A 25,356-nucleotide genomic window follows, 5' to 3' on the forward strand; every position below is an offset into this window, starting at 1 on the left:
GTTTAGATTGGGTCTTGCTTCTCAAAAAGCTGGCCATCTATATCTGGTATGGTTTAAGGAAAATTTGTTTAAGTGAGAAGGACTTCATGATAGGGCTTCATTATTTGTCTTGAAGTATTCAATTATCTGTATACACCAAAGATAAAATAGTTTTAGATAATCCACAGTTTACTATGCTAATGAAGAAATTCAGGGGTTTTTCCTAGACTCTAAAATCTGCCGTTAAAAGAGAAGTGACTGTTATGAGGGTCAGTTAAGATGTTGAGAAATTTGACGGTTTGTGTATGAATAGTGAATAAACTTGTTGAGGTGAGCAGTTAGAATGATGGAAGAATTTGCGACACTGAGCATATATGCAGTATAGCATAATGATTAAAAATTCAGGACTTGGAGTCAGGCAGGTTTGGAGTCTGCTACCAGTTTCTGCTACTTACTAGATGTGTGACTTTGAACAAGTCACTGAACCTCACCAGGTTTCCATAACCATAAAGTAATGGTAGTATTACCTATCTATTAAGTATGTCAGTGCTCTCCAGCAAGACCACCAGGAACATACCTGTAGTTGAACAAGTTGGGGTGGTGGTTTTAATACCTGAAAATCCCAAACAGTTACTTAAATATACAGAATGAGTTAGTGTGCAGCGGGCATGTGTAAACCCTGTGTCCAACATAGAAGTAGTATCCTAGTAGTGGGCGTATTGGAATGTAAGTATCATTCATTACAGCAAGAGTGAGCCAGTTTTGGTCCCTTAAAATGGACAGATTCCTTAAGTGGAGTTAAATAGTTCCTGCAAGCCAGGCTCAAGTATCTCTGAAGAGAACGAACTGGCTATCATAATCAGGATGGTCCCAGGATTAGTGTCTTTCTGACTGAATAGGTCTTGCTGTTAGGATTGTAATGACTTCAGCAGAAACATGTTAATTCGAGGTCAGGGTCCATTTTTCTATGGCCGAAGCCTGGGATATGATATAATATTCCCTATAAAAGGGAATCTGCCTTCTGTAGTGCTTAAAAGAACAGTTATTAAGTTTTTGTCAGCAGGGTCAGATGGAGGATAATAGATCCAGCAATCTGTTAAATTCAGATTAGTAACTATGGTCTGGGGTGGGGGGGAAGTACAAGAGTTTTGTTTTTCCTTAAGTGGCAGAAGGAGATCTTAGGAGTTCAGAAACAATAGGATGAAGATGAAAGATCGTATTGGTTTTAATAGTCAAGATTAATAGTAAAGAGTACTGAAGAATCAGAAAATTAATCTGATTTTGTCATATTGGGTAGGAGCTGTCCATTTTGAAGTCAGTATCTTCTGGAGAATTCCTTAGAAGGAATGGATGCACAGGAGTTGGAAGGGTGTGATATGTGTCTTTTAAGTTGGGAAACATGAATCCAATGAATGCCACCTCAAACTGTTACCACTGAATCAGTTGTTAACAATATCTGATCAGTTCCTTTCTATTGATAATCAATTGAGAGTTTTCTCTGGGGGCATCTTTTCCAGAAAACCAAAACTCCAGATTTTAAATCATTCATAAGCTCTTCTCTGTTTGTGATAAACCTGGGGTATCATTGTAGTATCAGTGTAGAACCTAAGATTTAAACCAAAATTCCCACTTGAAAAAGGCAGCCTACTATCAACTCATAAGGAGTCGACTTGTGGGTCGTAGAGATGATTTGTCTTATTGCTATCAAGGCTCTTGGCAGTACTTAAGACTGTGGAAGTTAAGAGGGTTTTTAAGTGCTTTGATAAGTATAGTTTTAAGATCTCATGTGTTCTCTTTATTTCTCTCTTGAAGTTTGTGGATGATGGCGACAGCGGAGAGTCTGAGTAAAAGATCAGCTTATAGAGTTCTTTCAGAGCAACATCAGTGTAATGTGTGGTCCTGTTACTTGAGAATAGTTGGGATTTCCCCAATCAGGAATACAGAATCTATTAATTTTTCTTTTGCCGTTACAACATAGCTGTTTAGCATGAGGACGCCTCAATCTACCCTAAAAATAAACAATCATCAAACAAACTCATAGCTCATTTGGAGGTGTTTAAAGATGTACATCAACGCTTGGTTCCTATCTTTGTCTTACCAAGGTTGTGTCATCGCTGGGAAGGCCATACACTGGAAATACCCATGGGGGTAGCTCTTGAAATCCCTGCCCCAGTGTTGGTACAATATTGATGTATCTCAGATGGACAATCTTGTTCATGTCGGAAGCTCCCTGCAAAATGGCTACTTCCAATTCCAAATTGTCCTTGGTGAAATTGAGTCAATTGAGAGATAAGTGTAACGTGTTAGGATTATGGAGAAAACATGAAGGAAACAGATGTTTGGCCTGGAAGAGATGCAGTTTCAGATTGAGATGATTCATAAGAACTACAGTGGTCCATAAGAATAATGCTTGTGTAACTTTTTATTTCCAGTCGCAGAGGCCAGGGACCAGATGAAGCCTCCTGGTTCTGGGCATTTGAAACTAAGCAAAGCAGTTCACACAAAGACAAAATTGAAGTCAAGTCCTAATAAGGTTTTTTTAAACATCTTTATTGAAATACAACTTACATATCATAAAATTCGCCCATTTAAAGTGTATACTACAGTGGTTTTTAGTATATTCACAGAGTTGTGTAATTATCCCCCCAAAAGGAAACCCTGTACCCCTTAACAATGCCTCTCTTCTAGTCCTACCCCTATCCCTAGGCAACTACTAATACACTGTATAGATTTGCCTGTTCTGGACATTTCGTATAAATGGGAGTATGCACTGTGTAGTCTTTTCTGACTGACTTCTGTCACTTTCTGTTATATTTTCAAGGCTCATATATATGTCATACCTTGTAAAGTTTTGAAATGTTTTTGCCAGTCGGAGATCTTCTGAACTTAGCCTCCAGGGCCAGTTCAGATGGACCAGTCTGGTCTCTGTCCATCCTCTCATTACAGTGTATTTCTCTTGTAGACAAGAGTCAACACTAGATAGATAGATCATAGGAGCAGGTGTTAGAAGGCCAGAAAACAGTTTTGTCAGGGAACAATGACAAGTCCAACTGGACAGAACAAAATATTCCCCAAAGACCTTTTTCTAGGAAAGCAAAATAAGCCCAACACTGAAAGGCTTCAGTGAAATATTTGAGCTCACTTGAGCATGAGCTTACCTCCCAGCCAGAGGCAGGTTGCACCTCAGAAGGACTTTTAGATATGCACTCTGTTGTCGAGGTTCCCAGTGCAGGGCAGAAAGACCTTCAGCCAAATCTCGATGAGCCCTTCATTTCTGCCAATGCGCTGTTGCCAGAGGCCACCAGGAGCATACCTGGTTAAACAAGTTGAGTTCAGTACCCATTTGAAGTGTGGGAGGTCACACACCATGGGGTCTTTCGGGCTTCTCAATAAGAGGGTGTTAGAAAGGACTTATTAGAGGATTTGGGCTTGTGTTACGTGATTTCAGGACAGCTGCAAGAACAAAGGATTGTTTGTTCAATCCAATTCAAGTAAGTGGGATTTGCTCGGGGACTGGTGATGTCGGAAAGCATAAATAACTCTGTGACTGAGAATCTTAACAAATATCTAGGAATGCAGACCAAAGTAAACCTAAAGCCAGCAGGGACTTCCATTAGCTAGAAGGGGGAGGTTTGGTATTTTTGTGATTGCACAGTGACCTTGTTTTTGTCTGTGCTTAAAAAAATTATGTGTTTGAGACCAGTGTGATCGGGTCTGATGTTGGTGTTCTGCAAGATTGTTTTATGTCCAACAGAAAACACTAGGCCTAGCTGTGAATACCAGGCCCACTCCTAAGTGTCAGTGTCAGGCCAGTTCCTCTTTCTCAAGTATGAAATAAGTTGTTTAAAACATAAGAACTGTGGCTGGAACATGGTAAAAGCTCAGTAGTGGCTGGACCACTGTTATTATTTTTCACCACCAGAATGGTTTTTGTAAGTGTCTTAAGTGCTTAAACAACGGTTAGCGAAAACAGAAATCAGTTTGATGGAACAGAAGCTATTATACAGCACTCCTTAATGATGGAAGAGAGTAGATTCTCTCTTGATAAGATAGCCCTTAACATGCAAAGCTGATTGTCTCTATAAATCCGCTTTACTGTTGTATAAGAGAGAGGGTTCTATTCAGAATTCTTAGTCCTCATTACCACTGAGAGCAGAATCCCTATAGTTTATTTATTTATTTAATTTTTATTTATTTATTTATTTATTTATTTATTTGGCTGTGCTGGATCTTAGTTGCAGCACGCAGGATCTTTAGTTGCAGCATTCGGGCTCTTTTAGTTGCGGCATGCAGGATACAGTTCCCTGACCAGGGATCGAACCTGGGCCCCTGCATTGGGAGTGCAGAGTGTTACCCACTGGACCACCAGGGAAGTCCCAGAATCCCTATAGTTTAGAAAGGAAACTTCTTCTTTTTTTTTTTTTTTTTTTTTTTTTGCGGTACGCAGGCCTCTCACTGTTGTGGCCTCTCCTGCTGCGGAGCACAGGCTCCGGACGCACAGGCCCAGCAACCATGGCTCATGGACCCAGCCGCTCCGCGGCATGTGGGATCCTCCCAGACCAGGGCACGAACCTGTGTCCCCTGCATCTGCAGTTGGACTCTCAACCACTGCGCCACTGAAGTTTTAATGAATTATTAAAACTTCATTTTAATAATTTAAGAAACATCACTATCACCTCAGCAAAGTAAAATTGCTGGTATAGCCTGCTATTAAATCAGTTCAATTAAAATTCCAATTAATATGGTTACTTGTGCTGTCATGGGCAGAAACCACCGTCTCAGGAAAAAGTTTACAAGATTTATTTGTGCTGATGGTTACGTAAGTGATATAACACTATGTGTTATAATGTCCACAGTATGGATAGATTTCTAAAAGTCTGTTTTAACTCTTAATTTAGCTTGGTGTTGTTTTTATTTTTGGCACATTTAATGTGCCATGGACTAGAAGAGAGTACCCTTTGTTTTACTTTCCACGCTTTCTATCCATCAGATTAGGGATCTAGAGGCCAAGGTTTAGATATTTTAGAATGGAAATAGATTTAAGAGGGACCATCTGCTAGATATGTCTCGTACTCCATTTTAGTTCTTTTTGACCAGCCTTTTAAGCAGACTCCTGGTAACACCAGAATCAATCCAAAGCACAGTGGGTTTCATTTCCACCTCACCATGACCCCACTCCCTCCTAAAAGTATTACAGTTTACTTGATGGTGAAATTTCAGTTAGATCAGTCTTCCTGGCCTGCCCTAATCACACCTTCAGGCCTTTTTTGCAAGTCTTTACCTATAAGCTTTAATGTTGCCTGCGTTCTGAAGAACTGCAGAATACTATAAAGTAGATTTTTGTGTGTGTCCATGGTGTCCAGATCCAAATACCTAGATTTTTCCAGTTTTTAATCCTAGGACAGATTGAAATGTTAGTGTTTAGTTCCCTCTTTAAGGAAAAAAGTGACAGTGGGAAGATATTGACAAGTGAACAGCTCTTTCTTAAGCAAAATGCAACATTATCTGGTCCCCCAACCCACATCTGGTTTAAAAACAAATGAGAAGGATCAGGAATAAGTTGGATAAATAGGCATAGGGGAAAAGCATAAATGTTTCTTGATAGTAAGGGAATAAGAAAAGAAAAGGCATGCACAGGAATGCCAAACACACACCAGTAAGGGTGAGATGGGGGTGAGGGGACAGGAGGAACAGAGGTGCAGTTAGGGATGAATGTAAATGCATAGGGTCTTGTCTTCTTTCAAAAACCTCTATCAGGGCTTCCCTGGTGGCGCAGTGGTTGAAAGTCTGCCTGCTGATGCAGGGGACACGGGTTCGTGCCCTGGTCCGAGAAGATCCCACATGCCGCGGAGCAGCTGGGCCCGTGAGCCATGGCCGCTGAGCCTGCGCGTTCAGAGCCTGTGCTCCGCAACAGGAGAGGCCACAACAGTGAGAGAGGCCCGCATACCGCAAAAAAAAAAAAAAAAAATCTCTATCAGTGTATTAGAACACAGTATAACAATTGGTGTTCTTGATGATTACCGTGAGTCATCAAGAAACAAGAAAAGAATTATATTTAGTATTATTTATTTAAGAAGTCAAGGCAAAATACAACTGTCACAAATTTTCTAGTGCAAATTATTTAATAAAGTAAGCTTGGATGCCTTAAAAGGGATTCGGTTAGTTTTTTGGAAAATTTTACTTAAGTAGAAAATGTAATCGGTTCCTAATGTCAGCAAATTCAAGTGTTCCAAGGGGGAAAACTGAAGTATCGGATTCAAAATTTTCACTGGGAGGAAGTTTCATCCTGTGTATCTGTTAACAGATGATATTTATTAAATGTTCACATGTATATGGTGTTGTACAACTGTTACAGTTAGTACCTTTTAGCTTTCATTAAAATACTGCAACCAGAAGAGTGCTGGCCGTAAGGACTGCACAGCCACAGAGGCTCGTTTGTTCACTTGGGGCAGCACAGCTTATTCGCACGCCGTAAAGACATTGACCGGGTTTAGTACCTGATGAGAACAGGCGAGGCTGGTTGGATCTACCCTCCCACTGAAAACAACGTGATCTTTTTATTTTAAGTCACCTTTTAAAGTATTTGAAAAGATGGTTAGGGAACTGCCAGGTTAATTTTAGGGGGGAGTCTGATGCAGAGAGGTAAGTACATATCAGAGCACTAAAACCAGTTTTTACGTAAGACATTTGCCAAAACACAAGAGGGCTTTGGTTCATCAAGTCGAAGAGTGAGGGAAACAGAGGTCGACCCTGTGAAGTCTTAAAGAAGTTGCCCCACGCATTAAGCACTAGGACTCAACCTGCTCCCCTTCCTCCAGACTCCACAGGGGATTCTAGAAACAGCTGCCTTGGCAGTGGGCCGACTAAGAGATGAAAAGGGAAAAGGGGGAAAAACACATCCCTGAGAAGTGGTGGGCACAGACCAGCCTCCTGCAGATTTACATCCTGCTTACTCCTTGCATGGGTAGGCCAGTGAATCTCAAACAGTGAATTGTGTTAGACAGGGCCTGCCCTCTAGGAATCTGGCAGAGGCGAACAGAAAGCTTCTCTGGAAGAGGGTATGTTCATCCTCCCCTTAGCAAATCAGTCCCCTGCAAATCATTTTCAAGGGCAGTAATCACTGTCAGAACAACCAGAGCACGCACGAAACATGGATATCAAACATTTTGGCAGCAGATGGGATTTCAGCAGAAGAGAGAATTGGTGAATCAGAAGATAAATTAGAAGAAATCACCTGAGTGCTGCACAGAGAGAGAAACTATTAGGGTTCTCCAGAGAAACAGAACTAGTAGGACATATATATAGATATACAGAAGGAGGTTTATTCGGAGGGATTCACTCACATGATTTTGGAGGGTTAGAAATTCCATAATCTGCTGTCTGCCAGGTGGAGGCCAGGAAAGTCGGTTGTGTGGTTCCAGCCCAAATCCGAAGGCCTGGGAACTGCTGGCCTCTTAGTGTCCAAAATCCCAGTCCAAGTCCAAAGGCCCAAGAACCAGAAGTGCTGATGTTCAAGAGCAGGAGAAGATGGATGTCCCAGCTCAAGCAGAGAGCAAATTTGCCCTTCTTTTACCTTTCTGTTCTGTTCAGGCCATCACCAGACTGGATGATACCCACCTGCAATTGGTGAAGATGATCTTCCTTACAAAGTCCACCAATTTAAATGCTGATCTCTCTGGAAACACCCTCACAGACACACCCAGAAATTATATTTTACCAGCCCTCTGGTCACCCCTTAGCCCAGTACATTGACACATACATTAACCATCACACAGACAGTGGTAGAGACTATAGGTGTAAAAGAGGGTAAGGGTTATGGATGGTACAAACATAGGTATGATGAAAGTCCTAAAAGGAGAGGAGAGAATGGCTGAGAATTTTCCAGAATCTACGAAAGACAACAGTTCATAGATAAGAGGCCAGCAAATTCCAAACTGGGAAGAGATGAAAAGAAACATGAACCTAGACACATTATAGAGAAAATTCCGGGAAAAAAAATTAATGACAGATTACCTTCAGAAGAATATCTGACTTTTAAATAATGTTAGAAACCAGTGAAATGATATCCTCAATATGCTGAAGGAAATAACTACCAATCCAGATGTCTACACACAGTGAAAATATCTTTCAAGAATGGAGATAAGACATTCTCAAAGAAAAACAGAATTCAGCAGTATATCATCATTAAAGAAATGTTTAAGGATAGACTACAGGTAGAAGTGAAGTGAACACAGATGGAAGGTTTAATATACACAAGAGAATGAAGAGCAAAGAAAGGTAAACATGTGAACAGATGTGGACAAACATTGCTTATATGAAAGAGTAGGGGCTTTATGAAAACAAAGAAGTAAAACGTCAGGCAATAATTTGTAAATTGAAGAATGGGTGTGTATGGGAAATGAAGTTAAAATGTTGTAAGATCCTTCTGTTGTCCATGAGGAAGGAAAAGTTTTTAGACTTGGTTAAGTATGTGTCTAATTTCCAAAGCAACCAGTAAAGTGAATAGGAAAAGACTGTAATTTCCAAACTAATAGAAAGGGGGAAATGGAATGATTATTATCATTTATATTCAACAGGTTGATTCTAAAATGTAAAAAATGCGAAGGGCCAGGAATAGCCAAGATGTTCAGGGAGCAAATGAACAAGGTGAGAGGATTTGATCCACCTCAAATCAAGATTTATTATAAAGCTACAGTAACTAAAGTGTGGCATTCATGCAAGTACAGACAAGCAGAGGGAACTAGTAGAGAACCCAGAAACAGACCCATGCTTTTAGAGCACTGCAGAGCAGAGGAGAAAAGACAGACTTTCCAGTAACTGTGTTCCATCACAAAATCAACTCCAGGTGTGTTAAAGAAAAGACCCAAGTGCCAAGGGCAAAACGTAAATCTTTCATAAGGTAATTTGAGATAGGGAAGGATTTTTAAAAACAAGCTCTGAAAGCCATAACCATAAAGGAAAAGACTGATCAATTCAATTAAAATATAAATTTTTTGGTCATCAAAAGAAAATGTAAAAAGACAAGCCATGTAAGAGGGGAAAATATTTGTAACATCTTTTACCTACAAAGATTTTGTATCCGAAACATGAAAAGAACTCATGATAAAAAGGACAACTCAATAGCAAGACTTGAACAGGCATGTCACAGAAGAGGGGTTCAATAAATACATGAAGTTAAAAAAATACATATTCTATGACCGAGCAAGTCCATTCCTGATAATAGATACCCTAGAAAAAAAAGCATGTGTATGTGCATTGTTACTTGAATATATGCACAGCAGGGAATTCCCTAGCGGTCCAGTGGTTAGGGCTCTGCGCTTCCACTGCAGGGGGCATGCGTTCTCAATCCCTGGTCGGGAACAACAAAAACAACAAAGTATATTCCCAGCAGTGTTGCTCATAGTAGCCTGAAACTGTCCATCAAGAGTGAATTGGATAGGGCTTCCCTGGTGGCACAGTGGTTGAGAGTCTGCCTGCCGATGCAGGGGACGTGGGTTCGTGCCCCGGTCCAGGAGGATCCCACATGCCGCGGAGCTTGCGAATCCAGAGCCTGTGCTCTGCAGCGGGAGGGGCCACAACAGTGAGAGGCCTGCGTACCGCAAAAAAAAAAAAAAAAAAGAGTGAATTGGATAGATGATGAATAATATCTAACTTCATTTACATGTAACAACATGGATAAGTCCACAATATTGAAGGAAAGAAGCAAGGCATAAGAATACATACAGTGTGACTCATTTTATGTAAAGTTTAAACCAGACACCATTAAATGGTATGTACTCTTGCGTACTCTTCGTGGTGAGGGCGTGATAGTAAATATTTTAGACTTGACTTCTGTCCCAAGCTCACTTGCTCCACTCTGCCACTGGAGTGAAAGCAACCCTCGATGGTGTTCAGCTGTGTTGTAGCATAAAACAACCCCTAGTTTATGGAAATATGCATTTGAGGTAAAATTACTTTTTAAAAGGAAGGGGGAGGGGATTTCCTGGCGGTCCAGTGGTTAGGACTCTGCGCTTTCACTGCCGAGGGCGCGGGTTCGATCCCTGGTTGGGGGAAGATCCAGCAAGCGGAACAGCACAGCCAAAAACAAATGGAAATAAAAAATAAATAAAAGGAAGCAGGATAAGAAGAAAAGGAAAAAAATGAAAGAGGATGCTGATGGTTGCCTCCTGGAAGGAGGGGTTTGTGATCAGAGAAGGGTAATGGGAACTTTCAGGATGCTGCCAGTGTTTTCGGGGGTTGTGAGGAGGTTTCACAGATGTTCACCTTTCTCATTCTATGTGGAAGTTATGTGTACAACAAGTAAGTTGTATGTCACAATAAAATAAGTTTTAAAAAACAAAACTTGTTAGTGCTTCCTTAAATGATTGTTACAACATTACTTAATTTTATGTGAATTTTTGTTTAGTTTACATTTGAATTGCTCTACTTTCTAAAATTTATATCAAAGAAATACTCTTGAAAGAATTTAAGTAGTGATATAAGGCTGTTGTTTCACATGTGATTTTTAAAAATCACATAAACGTTTAATTAAAATAAAAGTAGGGACTTAACCTGGTGGTCCAGTGGTTAAGAATCCGCCTTCCAATGCAGGGGATGGATGTGTGTTCAATCCAGATCCCACTTGCTGCAGGGCAACTAAGCCCATGTGCCACAACTACTGAGCCCATGCACCGCAACAAAAGATCCCGCACGTCACAACGAAGACCCCGTGTGCCGCAACTAAGACCCGATGCAGCCAAATAATAAAATAAAATGTAAAAATTAAACAAAAGTTAAAAAGTTATAGAACACTACTACTTCTGACCGGTAATTCAGGGTATATACATTAGATAATCTGTTCAGAGGCTTGGAGACACAGCTTACAATTTATATCTTGGCTTTATTTATTACACCAAAGTATTGACAGCTGTCTTTTTTATTCACAGGTTCAGTAGATGAAGGCGTCACTGAAGGGTTACCTACACTTCAGAGCACTTCTAGCACCAGTGCTCACGCAGATGATGATGATCGGTTAGTACTAACATAGTACATAGTTTTCTTGTAAGGGCTGTGCTTGTAACTCTAAACCCAAGCATTCTATCTGGGAATTATATAAAAGTTTATTGCGACCTCCCTTTAGTATATTTTTTAGTCATCAGGTAGCCACATAAATTAGACAACTTATAGTACAAGGGGTTTTTTTTGGCATTTCCAAGACTTCCCAGCCCAGTTGCTTTAAATAGTATCTATATTAGGGGTTGGCAGGCTGTGGACCACAGGCTAATTCCAGCCACCACCTTTATTTGTAAATCAAGTTTTATTGGAACACAGACATGCTCATTTGTTTACATATTGTCCGTGGATGGCAGAGTTGAATGGTTGAAACAGATCATGTGGTGTGCAAAGCCAAAAATAATTACATCTGACCTGCTACCAAAAAAGTTGATCAAACCCTTATCTATATACTCATGGTTCCCAAGTCATTATCTTCACATTGACCCTTCCTGTTTGATAATTTTCACATAGACATAGCAGGGCCAAGACTTAATATATGGCCAAGACAGACTCTAGCCTTTCCCTCCCCTCAGGCCTGCTCCTCCAGTCCTCCTGTCTCGGTGAACAGCACCATCATCCCCCCAGTTTCCCAAGCATTGTCTCTGGGAATTATACTTGATCCTTCTTTCCCTCACCTCCCACCACCATATTTAATCTTTAAGCAAGTCCTGTCAGCTCTGCATCCAAAATATACTTCTCCTCCTTCTCAGTCCACTTCTCCTCCAGCTCTGCTACTGCCACCCCAGCCCAGGTCACCACCATCTTTTGCCTTCACTACAGTAATCTTCAACTGGCCCCTGATTTCATTCTCCCCTACTCCAGTCATTATCCATGTAGCAGCCAGAATGATTTTGTTTTTTAAATTAAGTCAGATTATGTTGCTGTTCTAAGTAGCAGATTCTTAAAATTCTCCAGTAGATTCACACTTAAAATCTAAACTCCTCACTATGCCTTTACAGGCCTACCTGATAGGACTTCCTTCAGACCATACTCCTCCTTGCATACCATATCCAGCCACGCTGACCTTCTTTCAGTTCCTAGAATATTTCTAGTCCATATTTGTTCTGGTTTGGGGCCTGTCTGCCATTTTAGGGCCTTTACTCTGCCTGAAATGCTTTCTCCCCTAATTTCCACATTGCTCACTCTTTCCTGAATCTTCAGATCACTGTCTAAGTGTCAGTTCTCAAGGAAGATTTTCCTGACCACCAGTCTAAAGTAAAACACCGATCACTCTGTTTTAATTCTCTGTTCTGATCATTTTCTCGAGTGTTTATTGTCTGTCTCTGACCACTGAATATAGACTTCACTGAATTAACTCCTCCTCTTAGAGTCCGGGACAGACTTAAAAAGTATATTTGTTGAAAACTTGAAGGATTCAAAGAACTCAAACAAGGTTTATTGTTCTTGAATAGCTAAACCTGATACAGCAGGTTATGAACCAGAGTCATTTGAATACGTTAATGAAGGTGTAAACAAATGGAAATATGCCTACATTCCTTAATTTCAAACGTTAATGAGGTTGTGTGTTCTATACTAGATACTGTGCTGAGTGGTGGGCATATTGAGATGAAACGTAATAACCCTTTACCCTCAAAGAGATCAAGCCAACTTTGGGGGAGGGGGAAGAGGTTAAAGACAGACAAGTAAGCAGATAATCATGAGTCATCTGCAGAGGGGTCGGTTGCTCTGCATAGGAGGGTACCTGCCTAAACCACTGATGAATCAAAGAAGGCTTTCGAGAGGAGGAGGTAACTTCTTGGGTACATTTCATAAAACGGCTGGGCGTGTTATCTAGGCATGTGAAGGAAGTTAAATACATGAAAGCACAGCACTGAGAGAGAACTGTTAAGGAGGAGCTGCTTGGTATGGGTATGTTTGGGGAGTATGACAAGAAATGAGGCTGGAAGAGTACACAGGCCCAGATCATGCAGAGTCTCGTCTGCCTTCACTCTGAAGATAACAGTGAACCATCGCAGGATTTTTATCAGGGGACTGATTTAATCAGAGAGATCACTGTGAAACAGTGAGGATGGGTTAAAGGGGTGTGGGCTAAAGAGAAGGAGTTATTAATTCAGCCGTATATTGATGAGGGCCTGAATTAAAGCAGTAGTAGGAAGGAAAGTATTAGAGAGATTAAGGATACCTAAAGTAAAATCGTTTATGATATGTGCTTGGTCATACGACCTTGCTTAACTTAAGATACTTGACATTCTGGACAATAACATTGTTTCTCCTTTTGTTATAAATGAAACTTGTAATCTAACTTTTAAACTGCTTCAAAAAGTCTTAAAGTGTTTTTTTGTTGTTGTTGTTCATTTAAAGTTGTGCAGAAGTGTTTATTGAACTTAAAAATCAGAGCCTGGTTGCCTTCTTTGGTCTGTTTTTTAGATTGGAAAATGTTCAGTATCCCTACCAACTCTACATTGCTCCTTCCACCAGCAGCACAGAACGGCCAAGTCCAAATGGTCCAGATAGACCTTTTCAGTGTCCAACATGTGGGGTGCGATTCACCCGTATTCAGAACCTGAAACAGCACATGCTCATCCACTCAGGTAATGTCATCATCCCTATTGTGGCATAAATGAGCACTCCAAAACATTTTATTTTGAACTTCCAGTTAAAAACAGTAAACAGATGCTTTTGAGTTAGAAAAAAGTTTATCTCTGGGAAGTCTAGTGAGAACAGATAAACATAGGTCCATTGCTGAATTGGTGCAGTGTCAGAAATGTATTTGCTTACAGGCATCAGTATTCTCATTAAGACTTGGGTTGGGTGTAATATGTAAATGAAAAGGATATCAGATGCATGTGTGTATATATGTGAGGGAGAAAAGCACAAATACATACGGTAAAGCAAATGGGGTTAACAGGATGTATATTGGTGTTCTTTGTACTATTCTTGTAACTTCTCTAAATTTATAATTATTTCCAAATAAAAAGTTTTTAAAAATTAATAACAATAATTTAATTTTAATTCTACAGTCCTAAATTTCTCTGTGCCCTGATTAGTCAGCCTTGTAGTATTTTTTTGGTGTAAAAGAGATTTTGGATAAATGATGTGTAAAACATATTTGAAATTTAAGTTAAGTGTTCACGTAAAGGCAGTAAAATTCTTGCAGATAGAACACTGACCTCTGATAAGAAATCTTTACCGCTATTCTCAGCTGTATAACTATCTCACTTAGATAGGTCTAACAATCCCTGTGCTAACACTAATTCCCTATGACTTTGTTGAATCAATGGGTGATGTTTTGAAGGGTTTTGAAATTTTATTTGCTAAAACTGTGATAATGAATTGGAAGGGACCATTAATATACTTTATATTTCATATATTAATTTCTACATATTTTTCCATCACTATTACATTAAATACCCAAAAACTCAATCAAGTAGTAGTTCTGTTGCAATCACTAATTATGTTCAGAGATGTTAGAATTTCCCTTTTTTCTTCTCATTTTTCTCTTGAGATAGGAAATGAAGAGTAGGTACTGATCATTTTCACATCTTCTCAATATAAACCTCACTACTTTAATGAAATGAAGTAATCTTTTGTGAAGATTTGGGCTCTGCTTAAATACTCTGGTTAAATTGTGTTTTGAAGTCTATAAAATACAAGATTTGGAAGCGTTCAAAAATCCATTGGAGTATATATTACCTCAATTACCCCCACCCCATGGTGCCTTTCTTTCTCGCTTTCTTTTTTCAAGCACTAGCGACTTCTTAGATGTTCTGTACCTTTTCTGAGATACTGAGTTTGGAACTCATTTTTGCTGATGATTTTTGTCTTCTCAGATTATCTCTTGCTACAGAATTACAGTTCAGAAGTCTGTGAGGTTTATGACATTTCCACTTATTTTATTTTTAGATAATGTTTTGTTTTGCTTTATTTTATAGGAATTAAACCATTTCAGTGTGACCGCTGTGGGAAAAAGTTCACCAGGGCTTACTCGCTAAAGATGCATCGCCTAAAGCATGAAGGTAAACGCTGTTTCCGGTGCCAGATATGTAGTGCCACTTTCACTTCCTTCGGGGAATATAAACACCACATGAGGGTTTCCCGGCACATTATCCGCAAGCCTCGGATTTACGAGTGCAAAACATGTGGCGCCATGTTCACCAACTCTGGAAATTTAATCGTGCACCTGAGGAGTCTGAACCATGAAGCGTCAGAGCTAGCAAACTACTTCCAGAGCAGGTGAGGTGCACAACAAAAACCGAACCAGGAAAACTGCTTTCTAAACTCTCTTTTCCTGCTTTTAGGGCAGCCTGCTGTGTTTTTTTATCAGGTTGCCAGCTAATCAGTCACATGCCTTTTAAATTCCCACTATCCAATAATGCTCTGATCTCCTGATCTGATCAAATTTTGCTGATCCTTCTAAGTATAAACAATTTTAAATACATTTATAGTTGGCATTAGAAATCTTTTCCTACAGAAGTAGACTACTTATCAGCTTGTTTTGGTTTTTTTGTGGGTTTTTGTTGTTGTTTTTTTAAATACAAGGTTAAAGTAATTCTGTAGTACATTTTAAAATAGACCTTATTGGAGAATTTACCGTGTCAGATGATATTTAGTGATAGTGGATTACTTCAGACTCTTTGGATGTTAATTAAATTCTTGACCACTTCTCTCTTTTTTCTTTAAATAATAAGAGAAAATTCTACACCAACTATGGTGTAGAACTAATGGATATGATAATTTACATCAAATGAAGTTTTCCTTTTTTTATTTCAGTTTAGAGCTCCATGCTTTTAATATAAAAATCTTATAATAGAGTTACCTTTCTGATTTATTGGGTATCCAAGGATCAGGTTCTAGTTCTAGCTCTGCCACTAACTAGTGTTATGATTTAACACGTCACTTTACAGATGAAGAAGCTTGAAACGTAGAGAAAGGTAAAATGTAAGCTTTAAAGATGATTTCTAAGGTCTCCTCTAGATATAAAATTCTGTTGTCTATTTTTAATACTTTATCAGAATTGTACATCTGTAGGAATTCTTAGTTTCTTATAAAATCAAATCTTAAATTTTTAACTGCCTTCATTTTTTAAATCTTATTTTTCAGTAAATTATTCCTGCATAGATTTTGTTTTCTCTTCAAGCCAGACATTTTGTTTAATGTAATCATTTCTAACTCTGGGTGTCTGGTTATCATATCACTAAACCTAGGTTATACATGACATAACAAACTTTGTTCCGGACTAAAATAGTGTCCCAGTTAACCACGCCTGTTTTCTATATCTTCCCTGTACTGAGCCCTCTATCCTCTACTCTTGTTTAACACCTGAACGCTTTTTAGAAAACATAACATAGGACATCTTAAATTGCTTTGCAGATGAGCAGACTTCAGTTTTTTAAATTAATAGTGGATAAATTATAAAATAACCTTAAGTATATTAGTTATTGACATTATAGAGTGTAATGAATTTTTTTTTTGTTTAACTGTAAAGATTTAAATCAAGCATCTAAGTAGTTTTTTACATTTCTCTATATAGTAGATTATATAAAAGGTCACTTATGCCTGAGGATTTAGTTTCTTAACTAATTTATATCCAGGAAGTAATAAAAAGCTAGGTTTATATACCTTATAATTAGTGTATAATCCAAGAAAGGTTACTCATAAGTTATTCAAATGATCTTTGTTTAAATGAACATGCTATTTCCATCTGTTTTGTATACAAAAACTCTTCTACATAGAACAAGCAAGGCTGTTTAGGTGTCCAGAGTGACACTGAAGGTGATAATCTTAGCTCTCTTGGTGGTAGGGAGAGTTGGTATACTTTGGTTCTAATGGATGGTTTTGGTTCATATATTTAGGAAAGTTTAGAAGTTGAAAATTCCTGAGTTCTAATCTTCATTCAAAAATTAGAGAAATGAAAAATCCCAGTCTTGTTTTACAAATCAGGTCTTTGTATTGTGTCTTATTTATTACTGGCTTGAAAATTAACTCCCTGTTTCATCCTTTGCCTCTTACCTAGTGATTTCCTAGTACCGGACTACTTAAACCAGGAGCAAGAAGAGACCCTTGTTCAGTATGATCTTGGAGAACACAGTTTTGAAAACAACTCCTCTGTCCAGATGCCTGTAATTTCACAGGTCTCCTCGACCCAGAATTGTGAAAGCACTTTTCCCTTGGGGTCTCTTGGTGGGCTGACAGAAAAAGAGGAGGAAATGCCAGGGCAGCCAAAGACCAGTGCTTGTGCCGAGGCAACCAGAGAGGACCCCCCAAAATCAGAGCTGTCTTCTGTAACTATTGAGTAATTTCATGGTTTGGCTTCATTTTTGATTTTTGGAAAGTGCCTGTGCTTGGTCTTGTACATTTGAATTTAATTTAACTTTTTAAGCAAAAAAGGGTTTGGGAAAGAATTTCCCTTTTTACTTTGTAAGTTCTGCAACTGATGTTTTATTTTTCATGACTGAGAGATTGCTTCTGTAAGTGCACAGTAACATGGTGTTGAAATATAATAGAAACCTTGAGACTTAAGGAGAACCAGCTGACTTAAAACTGGTATCAGTTTCCTCTTCCATTATCAGGAGTAGGCTAACAACAGATCACTAGGTCAAGAAGAAATCAGATGATTATTGACCTTCCTGAAATGAAAGCATACACCAGAGACATATTACAGAACGAATCTGGCAGATGGCCTGAATAGATGTTTACTCCTATACACAGGATATTGTACAGTCTTTTGTAAAGCCTGTTGTTTTTGGAAGTATTTATGGTGAGCTTTCTTAAAAATTATTAGGGTATATACTTCTGAAATCCCACGTGTTTTGTGTTTTTTTTTTTTTTTTAAGCTTTGTCACTATAATTTTTCATGGTGAAAATTTGGTATTGGGGTAGGTATTCCCTGTACCTTTGTAGTACCACTCCTCCAAATAATCTTTCTTCTGTGAAAGAAGGCGAAGAACCATGGTTAAGGATAGTCAACTTGTGCGTGAAATGACCAGGAACAGAGAATATAGTGTGTGAATCGGCTTCATAGGAACTCTTTCATACTGCTTTTCTGGATAAAATTACTGTTTACCTGGTCTTTGAATGTTAATGCCTGGCTAATTGGGTCATTGCCTAAATCAGTTTTCTCTTGCCTATACTTGGCATGATCCCATGAAAAGGAGATATACTGGAGATGTTCTATATTTTATACATAGGTTTGTGTATTGTTGAGGATGTTTTTATTCTGCTGTTTTGGACAAAATAAAGAATTCTCTGTTAAGGCTATATTCTTAACCCAACTGCGATTGTTTACAAAATACCCATATGACAGTGATAAATTGTCCTTATTCCAAAATATTTTAAGACATTGCCAAATGTCATATTAAAAGCAGTTAGGATAGTTTTTACGCAATGTAAGCAATAATGTAGAAGTAGAGGAGAGTCTATAAAATGATGATCTATGACTCAAATCTATTTGGGGAAAAAAAGGATTGTTAAGACTAAAGAAAAACTAAAAACCTTAAATTAATGACTATTACCTCTTGCTGCTAAAAAAGAAAAGAAAAGAAAGAAACTTCGTGGTTTATAGTTGAAACATATATGATACTCTAGACTGGAATATACATTTTTACCTGGTGCCATTAAAGCATCACTGACCTTGATCCTAAATATTCATGAGTCCATGAACAATGATCTTTTGAGTAACTCTTTTTTTCTATGTATATACCCAAAGTTTAATAATTATGAAAACACCTGATTAGGTTAGAAAAAGAAAATACAGTTTCTTATTCAAAACACAAGATCTCAGTTTTGTCTGGGTGCTAGTCGTTAATAATAAAATTTTTCTAAGTTATAGTGATTTGTTTCATTTTTTTTTAATTGGCTAATTCTGTAACTTCTTTTATCCCCTACAAATGTAAAGGAAGGGAAAGTGAACTCATTGAAGATTTTTTTTAGGCTAATGTTCTTTCTGTCTGTTTGAATATTCTGCTATTTTTAACTTGTTTCCAACTCCTTTTCTCACTCATGAACCTGTTGTTTCCTCTTTGCTCCCAAACATAGGTATAGTACCTTCAGGAAAATCAACATACATAGATTATGATGGCCTCCCATTATATATGCTTCTTTACTAATAGGTTGAATTACTTTCTTCAACAGACTGTGATACTAATAGCGGTACTGCTGTGTCTCAACTGGAAAGGTCAGGAATTTTTATTTTTAATGTAATATAGATCCTTTGGAAACTGTTATGCCTACCAGTAGATAAATCTCAAAAGTTAATTTTAAAATCTTAATGGAGAAAACAAAGAATCGGTAAAATTATGACCAGGAGTCATTGTTGCCCTCAGTTCTAAGAGTTATTTTTTTAAAAAAGAAGAAGAAGGAAGGAAGAAAAGGAGGAAAGAAATAGGGTTAATGAGAAGAAATATATCAGAACCATTTGGAGATTTGTGGGTTGAAAGTGTTTTAGCACACCCCCGTCCTGAGAATTTTGTATTAAGAGAGTCCTACACAGTTTTGGCAGCTCTGAGGTATTCTGTGTTCTCAGAATGTAGGATTGACCACCATCACTGGCTATTTATTCCCAAATGGAAACTTTAGATTTTCATTGGTATTTACAAATTATACAGATTTCCAAGTTTTATGAAACGTTTGAATCTACTGTGAAAATGCTGATTGTTGGTTGTCTGCTCCCCAAATCTTATCAATACAGGTAACTAACTAGTACTTAACATGTGATATAAACAGAGTCCTTTTTTTTCTATTTCAGTGAGGCTCTACATTTTTCTTGATACACAGTTTAAGGATACTTAGCTTATGGATCTGTTTTAGGAAACTAAGCTATGAGGGATAATTGTATATAGTGCTATTTAGATTTATTTAAAATTCCTCTAAGAGAAGGATGCCTGGATATATAATTTTTACCAGAATATATGGAAAACATTGCAGAGATGAAAGCCAGTTATATTATCTCATCCATTAGAAATTACCAGTATAACTAAACATAAAAAAAATTCCAGTTTAGAATACTTTAGCATAGCTATCTTTCTGAAAGGCCCAAGGAGGGGTAACTTTGTTAAAGGGCTTAAATTTTAGGATGCAAGATAAATTGCCTTTTTAAACCAAGTATTTTATATAAGAAAAGCATTTATTTTTCATTTTAAAGCTACCAAATAGGTATGATATACATACTTTAGAAATGAGCAAAGATGTTTGCTGTGATACTGGATATTACAGCTCCTGCAGTCATTCTTTCCATTTTTAAGGGTGTATTCTAACAGTGGAAGCATCTAGCATGTCAGTGATTGTACTAATTCAGAAACGAAAGCATTAATACTTGTTTTCATTTTTTTGAATTTTAAGTTCGAGAAAGGGATGCAGATGGAGGTTATCACCCACAAATGTATTTAAATGGATATTTCTTACTTTGAATTTAAAGTAACCTTCTTCATTTTCATTTTAAATAATTAGTTATATATTTAGTTACATTGCCAGTTTTTAAAGTATTCACTTTCAGTGAGGCAAAAGTGTACTAAAATGTTTAAATAGCTTCATTCATTCTTACATTTTAACATTTCAGCAACCATTCTGGCTTACAGAACTTACATTCTGGTTCCATGTTATGACACATGCCCTTCGGTTTTCAAAACAAAAAAACTTCCATTTTGTTAAAATATGTTACCAAGTGGAATGAACCAGCCAGCACATCTAATATACTTATCGTTGGTAACTCTGTTACCTTCTAACTACTGAGCCAGTCTCTCCAGATGTGTAAATGGTTCCCTGGGAGCCTTTGGAAGTTGTATTAAGTCTTTTCGGTCTTTTATTTTATCTCTTATTATTTTTTATTCTCATACTTAATCTAAATGGAGACGAGTTAACTAGCTTAGTGGCTTTTATTCTGAAGATTCTCAGATCATGGTTCAGTTTCTTTTAGCTTTGTAGCCCCTGAGAAATACATTACTTTATAAGGTAATGGCAGTTTGTACTAGTGCACCACATGGAGAGAATTATTCTTATTACTTGATGAATGAACAATCCTAAAATTATAATATTGTACCCGAAAGGGCTTTGAGATTTAAGGAATTGATGAAGAGAATTAAAACTTTTGTGTGTCACTTACTCTATTTTCACCTGTATTGAAAATGTGAAGCTCTGGAGTATACAACTAAGTGAGGGAGAATAGTTTTCTAGTTATTAATATTAATTGGGAGGGAAAAAACTAGTAAAGTTCACATCTGGAAGCGACCCAAAGTTGCTAAAAGGTAGTAAATGTGGTTTTCAGTGTAAGTTATTGACATAAGATGATTTATTTATAATATATTTAGATTTTGAAAGTTACTGAGAGAACCATGTATACAAACAAGATTTTCTTTTCTAAATCAGTGGTACAGAATGGGGGGTGCTCAATTACATTAACCGTGTCTATGAGGAATATTTATAGCTAAGCATACTCCTCCCAGGCTTTAGGCTCAAATCGTCAAAATTTAAGTTATTCCGTATTTTGCCTATACCCTGTTTTATCTTTCAGTGTCATTTTTGCTTGACAACATGTTGGTGACCATAGGGTATTTTTATTTGGAAGGTCCTCAGCAAGACTAATTTGCCAAAAGCAATAATGGTTCACATTAACAATGAAGTAGAGTTGAACCAATTTCCAGGTTCAACTAAGGAGCAGACAGTCTATGGGTATTTCATTTTTAGATTATAAATATGTTGAGATTTATTAATGGGGAGTTAAGCCTATGTCAGATTATGGGATGAAGACTCTTAGTGACATCATAGTTGTACTTTTTTTTTAACTTCATACTTGACACAGTTAGATATTTCTACTACATCATAGTGATTATATTTTTATGATTAAAAAAAAGTAATAGTTCCATATCTTTACAAATAGTCTCTGCAGAGATGTCAGGAGATGATGTTACTGGCATCTCAATTTGGCAGTATCCAAAAATTGAGACTGCCTTCAAGTGTATATGCTACTTCGGTTATATAGCTCCCTCTGCATAGGGGCCAGGCCAGTTCCAACTAATACCAAGGTTCTTATGTACATAATAGTTTTCGAAGAATTTAAGGGTTCAGACCATTGGTTGAAAACAAAAAACTTTAAAAAAAATTTTTTAAAGACTTAAAATTTTTAAATTTCCGTTTGAAGTGCCTGGTTTATAAAATCTGATTCTTTGATGATTGCCTTTCTCTTTTAAACTGACTGATTTTGCTGAGTAAACTTAAAGCCCTAGGCTCAATTGTAATGATTTATTGGTAAAATTGCTGCTTGATGGTTTGAGGTTCTACAGTGTTGTGACTTTTATTAAATTGTCCCTGTTTTCCCAAATACCGGTCTAACCATATCCAGATTTCATTATTCAATTGAACAGGTTTAAAAATCACCCTGTAAACGAATATTCAGGTTACCAAAGTACATCGTCTGCTGAGGAAGGATCAATCTTCCCTACATTAAGAGGAGCCGTCATCTCCTCTAAACACATGCTGTTTCCTTGGTATTAGTGGAGGCTGTGTTCATTTAAAGATGGGAAGCCTTTCTTGCAGCTCCTAGAAACACCTGCTTTTTCTAGAAAGAACCTTTTCTATGATTAGGTTATAATTGTGTTTTCTCTAAGAGCTTTCTTTTATTTCAGTTATCAGTTTTCAAGTTGACAAATGCTATGTAAAGTCTCTCATACTGAGAGTGGTCCATTAAATTACTGAAAGTTACACTGCTGTTCATCTTTCAGGTGCCTGAAATGAATGCCATCAGGTGATCAGGAGTGAGATCATAAACTTTATTCATTTTCTTCCTTGTACAAAGTGGTGGCTTCTAATGCTTATATTTCAAGATATTTTTTAAAAATACAACAGTCTCTTGTAGAGTAAAATTTGATTTCAATCCAGGTCCCAATAATATATTTGATTTTTCTGTTGTTGCTGGTGCCTCCTGTTGCATCAGATAGAGATTGCCTGCCTCCTTGTAGGGCACCCTTGTGGCACCTTATGTCCAATTGGAAGATAGTATATGGCTTCTTTGTGCCTCTGCTATCTTTTCAAAAGCCATTTTATAAAAATCCTAGGTAGCCTATTTTAATATTTAAATATATATATTTGTGAGAGATACTTTTAGAACAGACTTTTTTTTTTACTTTAAATTTCCTGTATTCCCATTTTTAAAAGTAAATGTAAACTTTCCAGGATTTGAACTTGTCTTTTTCCACAGCAGCATAATGAAAAGCCGATTTGAGACAATAGACCATAATTCAGTGATAGAAGAAATTAATGTCTGATTAAAGGAAACAGACGTGAAGGGGAAAAAAATTGTTTTGATGTAACAGAAATCAGTTTTTAAATAAAATTGTTTTAGTTTCTGTAATTTTGTATTTGCTGCTATAGTAGCTCAGTATTTTACAGAGCTAACATATAAATCTGGCTCCATTCAAAAACTGGAGTACTTTCTAGTACAACCAGCCTAGGAGGAAGGTGTGTATGTACCACAGTCTTCCAGATGGGTGACTGGTGGTCCTGTTTAGCTAATGAATGCATGCTTTAAAATTCACCTATAGCCCAACATCAAGGAAGTTTGGGAGAAACTTTTATCTTGCTAGTTACAGCATTATGATTCTTCTTGGGCAGTGGCATTTGGTGAAACCCTTGGGGGAGGGAAGGTGATGCTGGGGAAGAAATGTGAATTAAATTATGTGGAAGGGTGTTGTCACGTCTTCTACCCTCCTAGAACCAGTACAACTTTCTTACCTGTGACAGGCCCAAGTTCACCAGCTTTGTATCCAGTTATCATCTCCTTCAAGTTTGGCTTTACTTGGTTACAGTGGCCATAGCTAAGTTATTTGGCATGTTTGACTTTCAACAGTAACAAAAATGGTTTTGGATTTGTTTTGTTTCCTAAAAATGTATACAGTGTCAGAACTTCACATTTTATATACTAGTATCTGGCTATGAGTACTTTACAGGAACCATAGTTCTTGGTGACTACATACATATATATATTTTTGTGACTTTTTTGTATACTAAGTGCCGTTTCAATGTTACAATCATTTTTAGAGTTGTAATCACTGTGAATATCATGTTTTTTCAAATATGTTCTGAGCCTATAGTGTTTGCTTTGTGAATATATGTGTATCGTATATATTCTGTATAGTTACATTGTACTGAAATATTAGCTTGTTTGATATAAGGAAAGTATGTATTGAGTACTTTTTGCTAGCCTGGTTGTTTAATCTTTTTTTAAAAGGTTTAAACTTTTTTAAAAACAAAAACTTTAAACCAGCCTTTATTACATGGTCACAAATAAAGTTGCAGTTAGACGGGATGGGCAGGGAAAAAAATAGTTTTGAGTGTCTTTGAATAGAAACATAAGACTAAGGTTTGTTTGGTTCCCCCCCCACCCCGACCCTTCATTAAAATATCTTATTAATGCTTTATGGAGTAAAACTTCCTGCTGTTGTTATTTACTGTTGGCTGGAAGGAAGAATTGGTGGTGCTGATCGAGGTCAAGTGGATAAGAAAAGTCATGAGACTAAGGCGCACCTTAAGTAAGCATCCATTGAGTTTGTACAGACTAGAGAGTGTTCTGCGAGTCAGCCTACACATCAGCCTCCTGGGCAGGTAAGAAAAGAGCTGAAAGGGCAAGGAGTCCATGAACACCATCCCTAAAACGGAAAAGAATATGAAGGAGGCTAGTTGGAGAAAGTCATCAAATCCTAGAGCTGTTGGCCAGGTATCTTGTGCAGACCTGCTTTCCTGAGTGGTGGGTTATGTCTTGAGAAGTTGCCTTGAATCTTTCTGAGGCTATACTTCATTGATTAGAGAGACCTGTTGGGATATTTCAATAATACCTTACAACCAAGGAGTAGAGAATGGTACTTACTGGGGGAAGGCAACTCATTGCCTAGGTGATGAGCCTGTAAGAGCCTGAAGGAAGGGCATTCTAACTACAGATGCACCTTGCTGTGGATTTTGACAATAAGTGGTCTATAGAGTGAGAGCAACCGCCAAAGGAGACTGTGCCCTGACCCCAAGCTACCAGCATCACTTAAGTTCAGGGAGGAAAAGCATAAATTTTTAAGAAGCATTTTCTATCATTCAGTGAGTGTGTTGAGTGTTTTGTTTTTTTGGTTTTTCTTGCAGTACGCAGGCCTCTCACTGCTGTGGCCTCTCCAGTCACAGGGCACATGCTCCGGACGCGCAGGCTCAGCGGCCGTGGCTCACGGGCCCAGCCGCTCCGCGGCACGTGGGATCTTCCCGGACCGGGGCACAAACCCGTGTCCCCTGCATTGGCAGGCGGACTCTCAACCACTGCACCACCAGGGAAGCCCTGTTGAGTGTTTTTAACAATGGTGTACCAAACGGTTCAAGGCCAGCAAACTGTGTTGGGGTCCTCAGTAGCTACCTCAGCCA

The 25,356-nt window shown here is 37.9% G+C and overlaps 1 protein-coding gene and 1 non-coding gene across 8 annotated transcripts in view; one reads left to right on the plus strand and one right to left on the minus strand.

Annotated features, from left to right (window-relative positions):
* ZBTB44 (zinc finger and BTB domain containing 44) overlaps positions 1-24,380 on the plus strand; it is a 70,978-nt gene extending 46,598 nt beyond the window's left edge. For 3 of the 7 annotated variants that reach the window (XM_027092974.1, XM_027092976.1, XM_027092977.1), the window contains exons 3-6: positions 10,905-10,989; positions 13,402-13,565; positions 14,907-15,207; positions 16,988-24,378. In XM_027092974.1, the coding sequence (XP_026948775.1) occupies positions 10,905-10,989; positions 13,402-13,565; positions 14,907-15,207; positions 16,988-17,270 (833 nt within the window). In that variant the 3' untranslated portion in view covers positions 17,271-24,378. Of the gene's footprint in view, positions 1-10,904; positions 10,990-13,401; positions 13,566-14,906; positions 15,208-16,987 lie in introns of all 7 variants that reach the window. The other 4 variants (XM_027092982.1, XM_027092980.1, XM_027092978.1 and 1 more) reach the window with 4 other exon arrangements.
* TRNAG-CCC (transfer RNA glycine (anticodon CCC)) lies at positions 4,280-4,351 on the minus strand. Its single transcript has one exon. It is a non-coding gene; the product is annotated as a tRNA-Gly (tRNA).
* Positions 24,381-25,356: the final 976 nt, after the last annotated feature.

Source organism: Aethalodelphis obliquidens, unplaced genomic scaffold (genome assembly GCF_003676395.1).
Source record: "Aethalodelphis obliquidens isolate GAN/ISIS:26980383/991018 unplaced genomic scaffold, ASM367639v1 scaffold82, whole genome shotgun sequence".
In the NCBI taxonomy this organism is placed as follows: domain Eukaryota; kingdom Metazoa; phylum Chordata; class Mammalia; order Artiodactyla; family Delphinidae; genus Aethalodelphis; species Aethalodelphis obliquidens.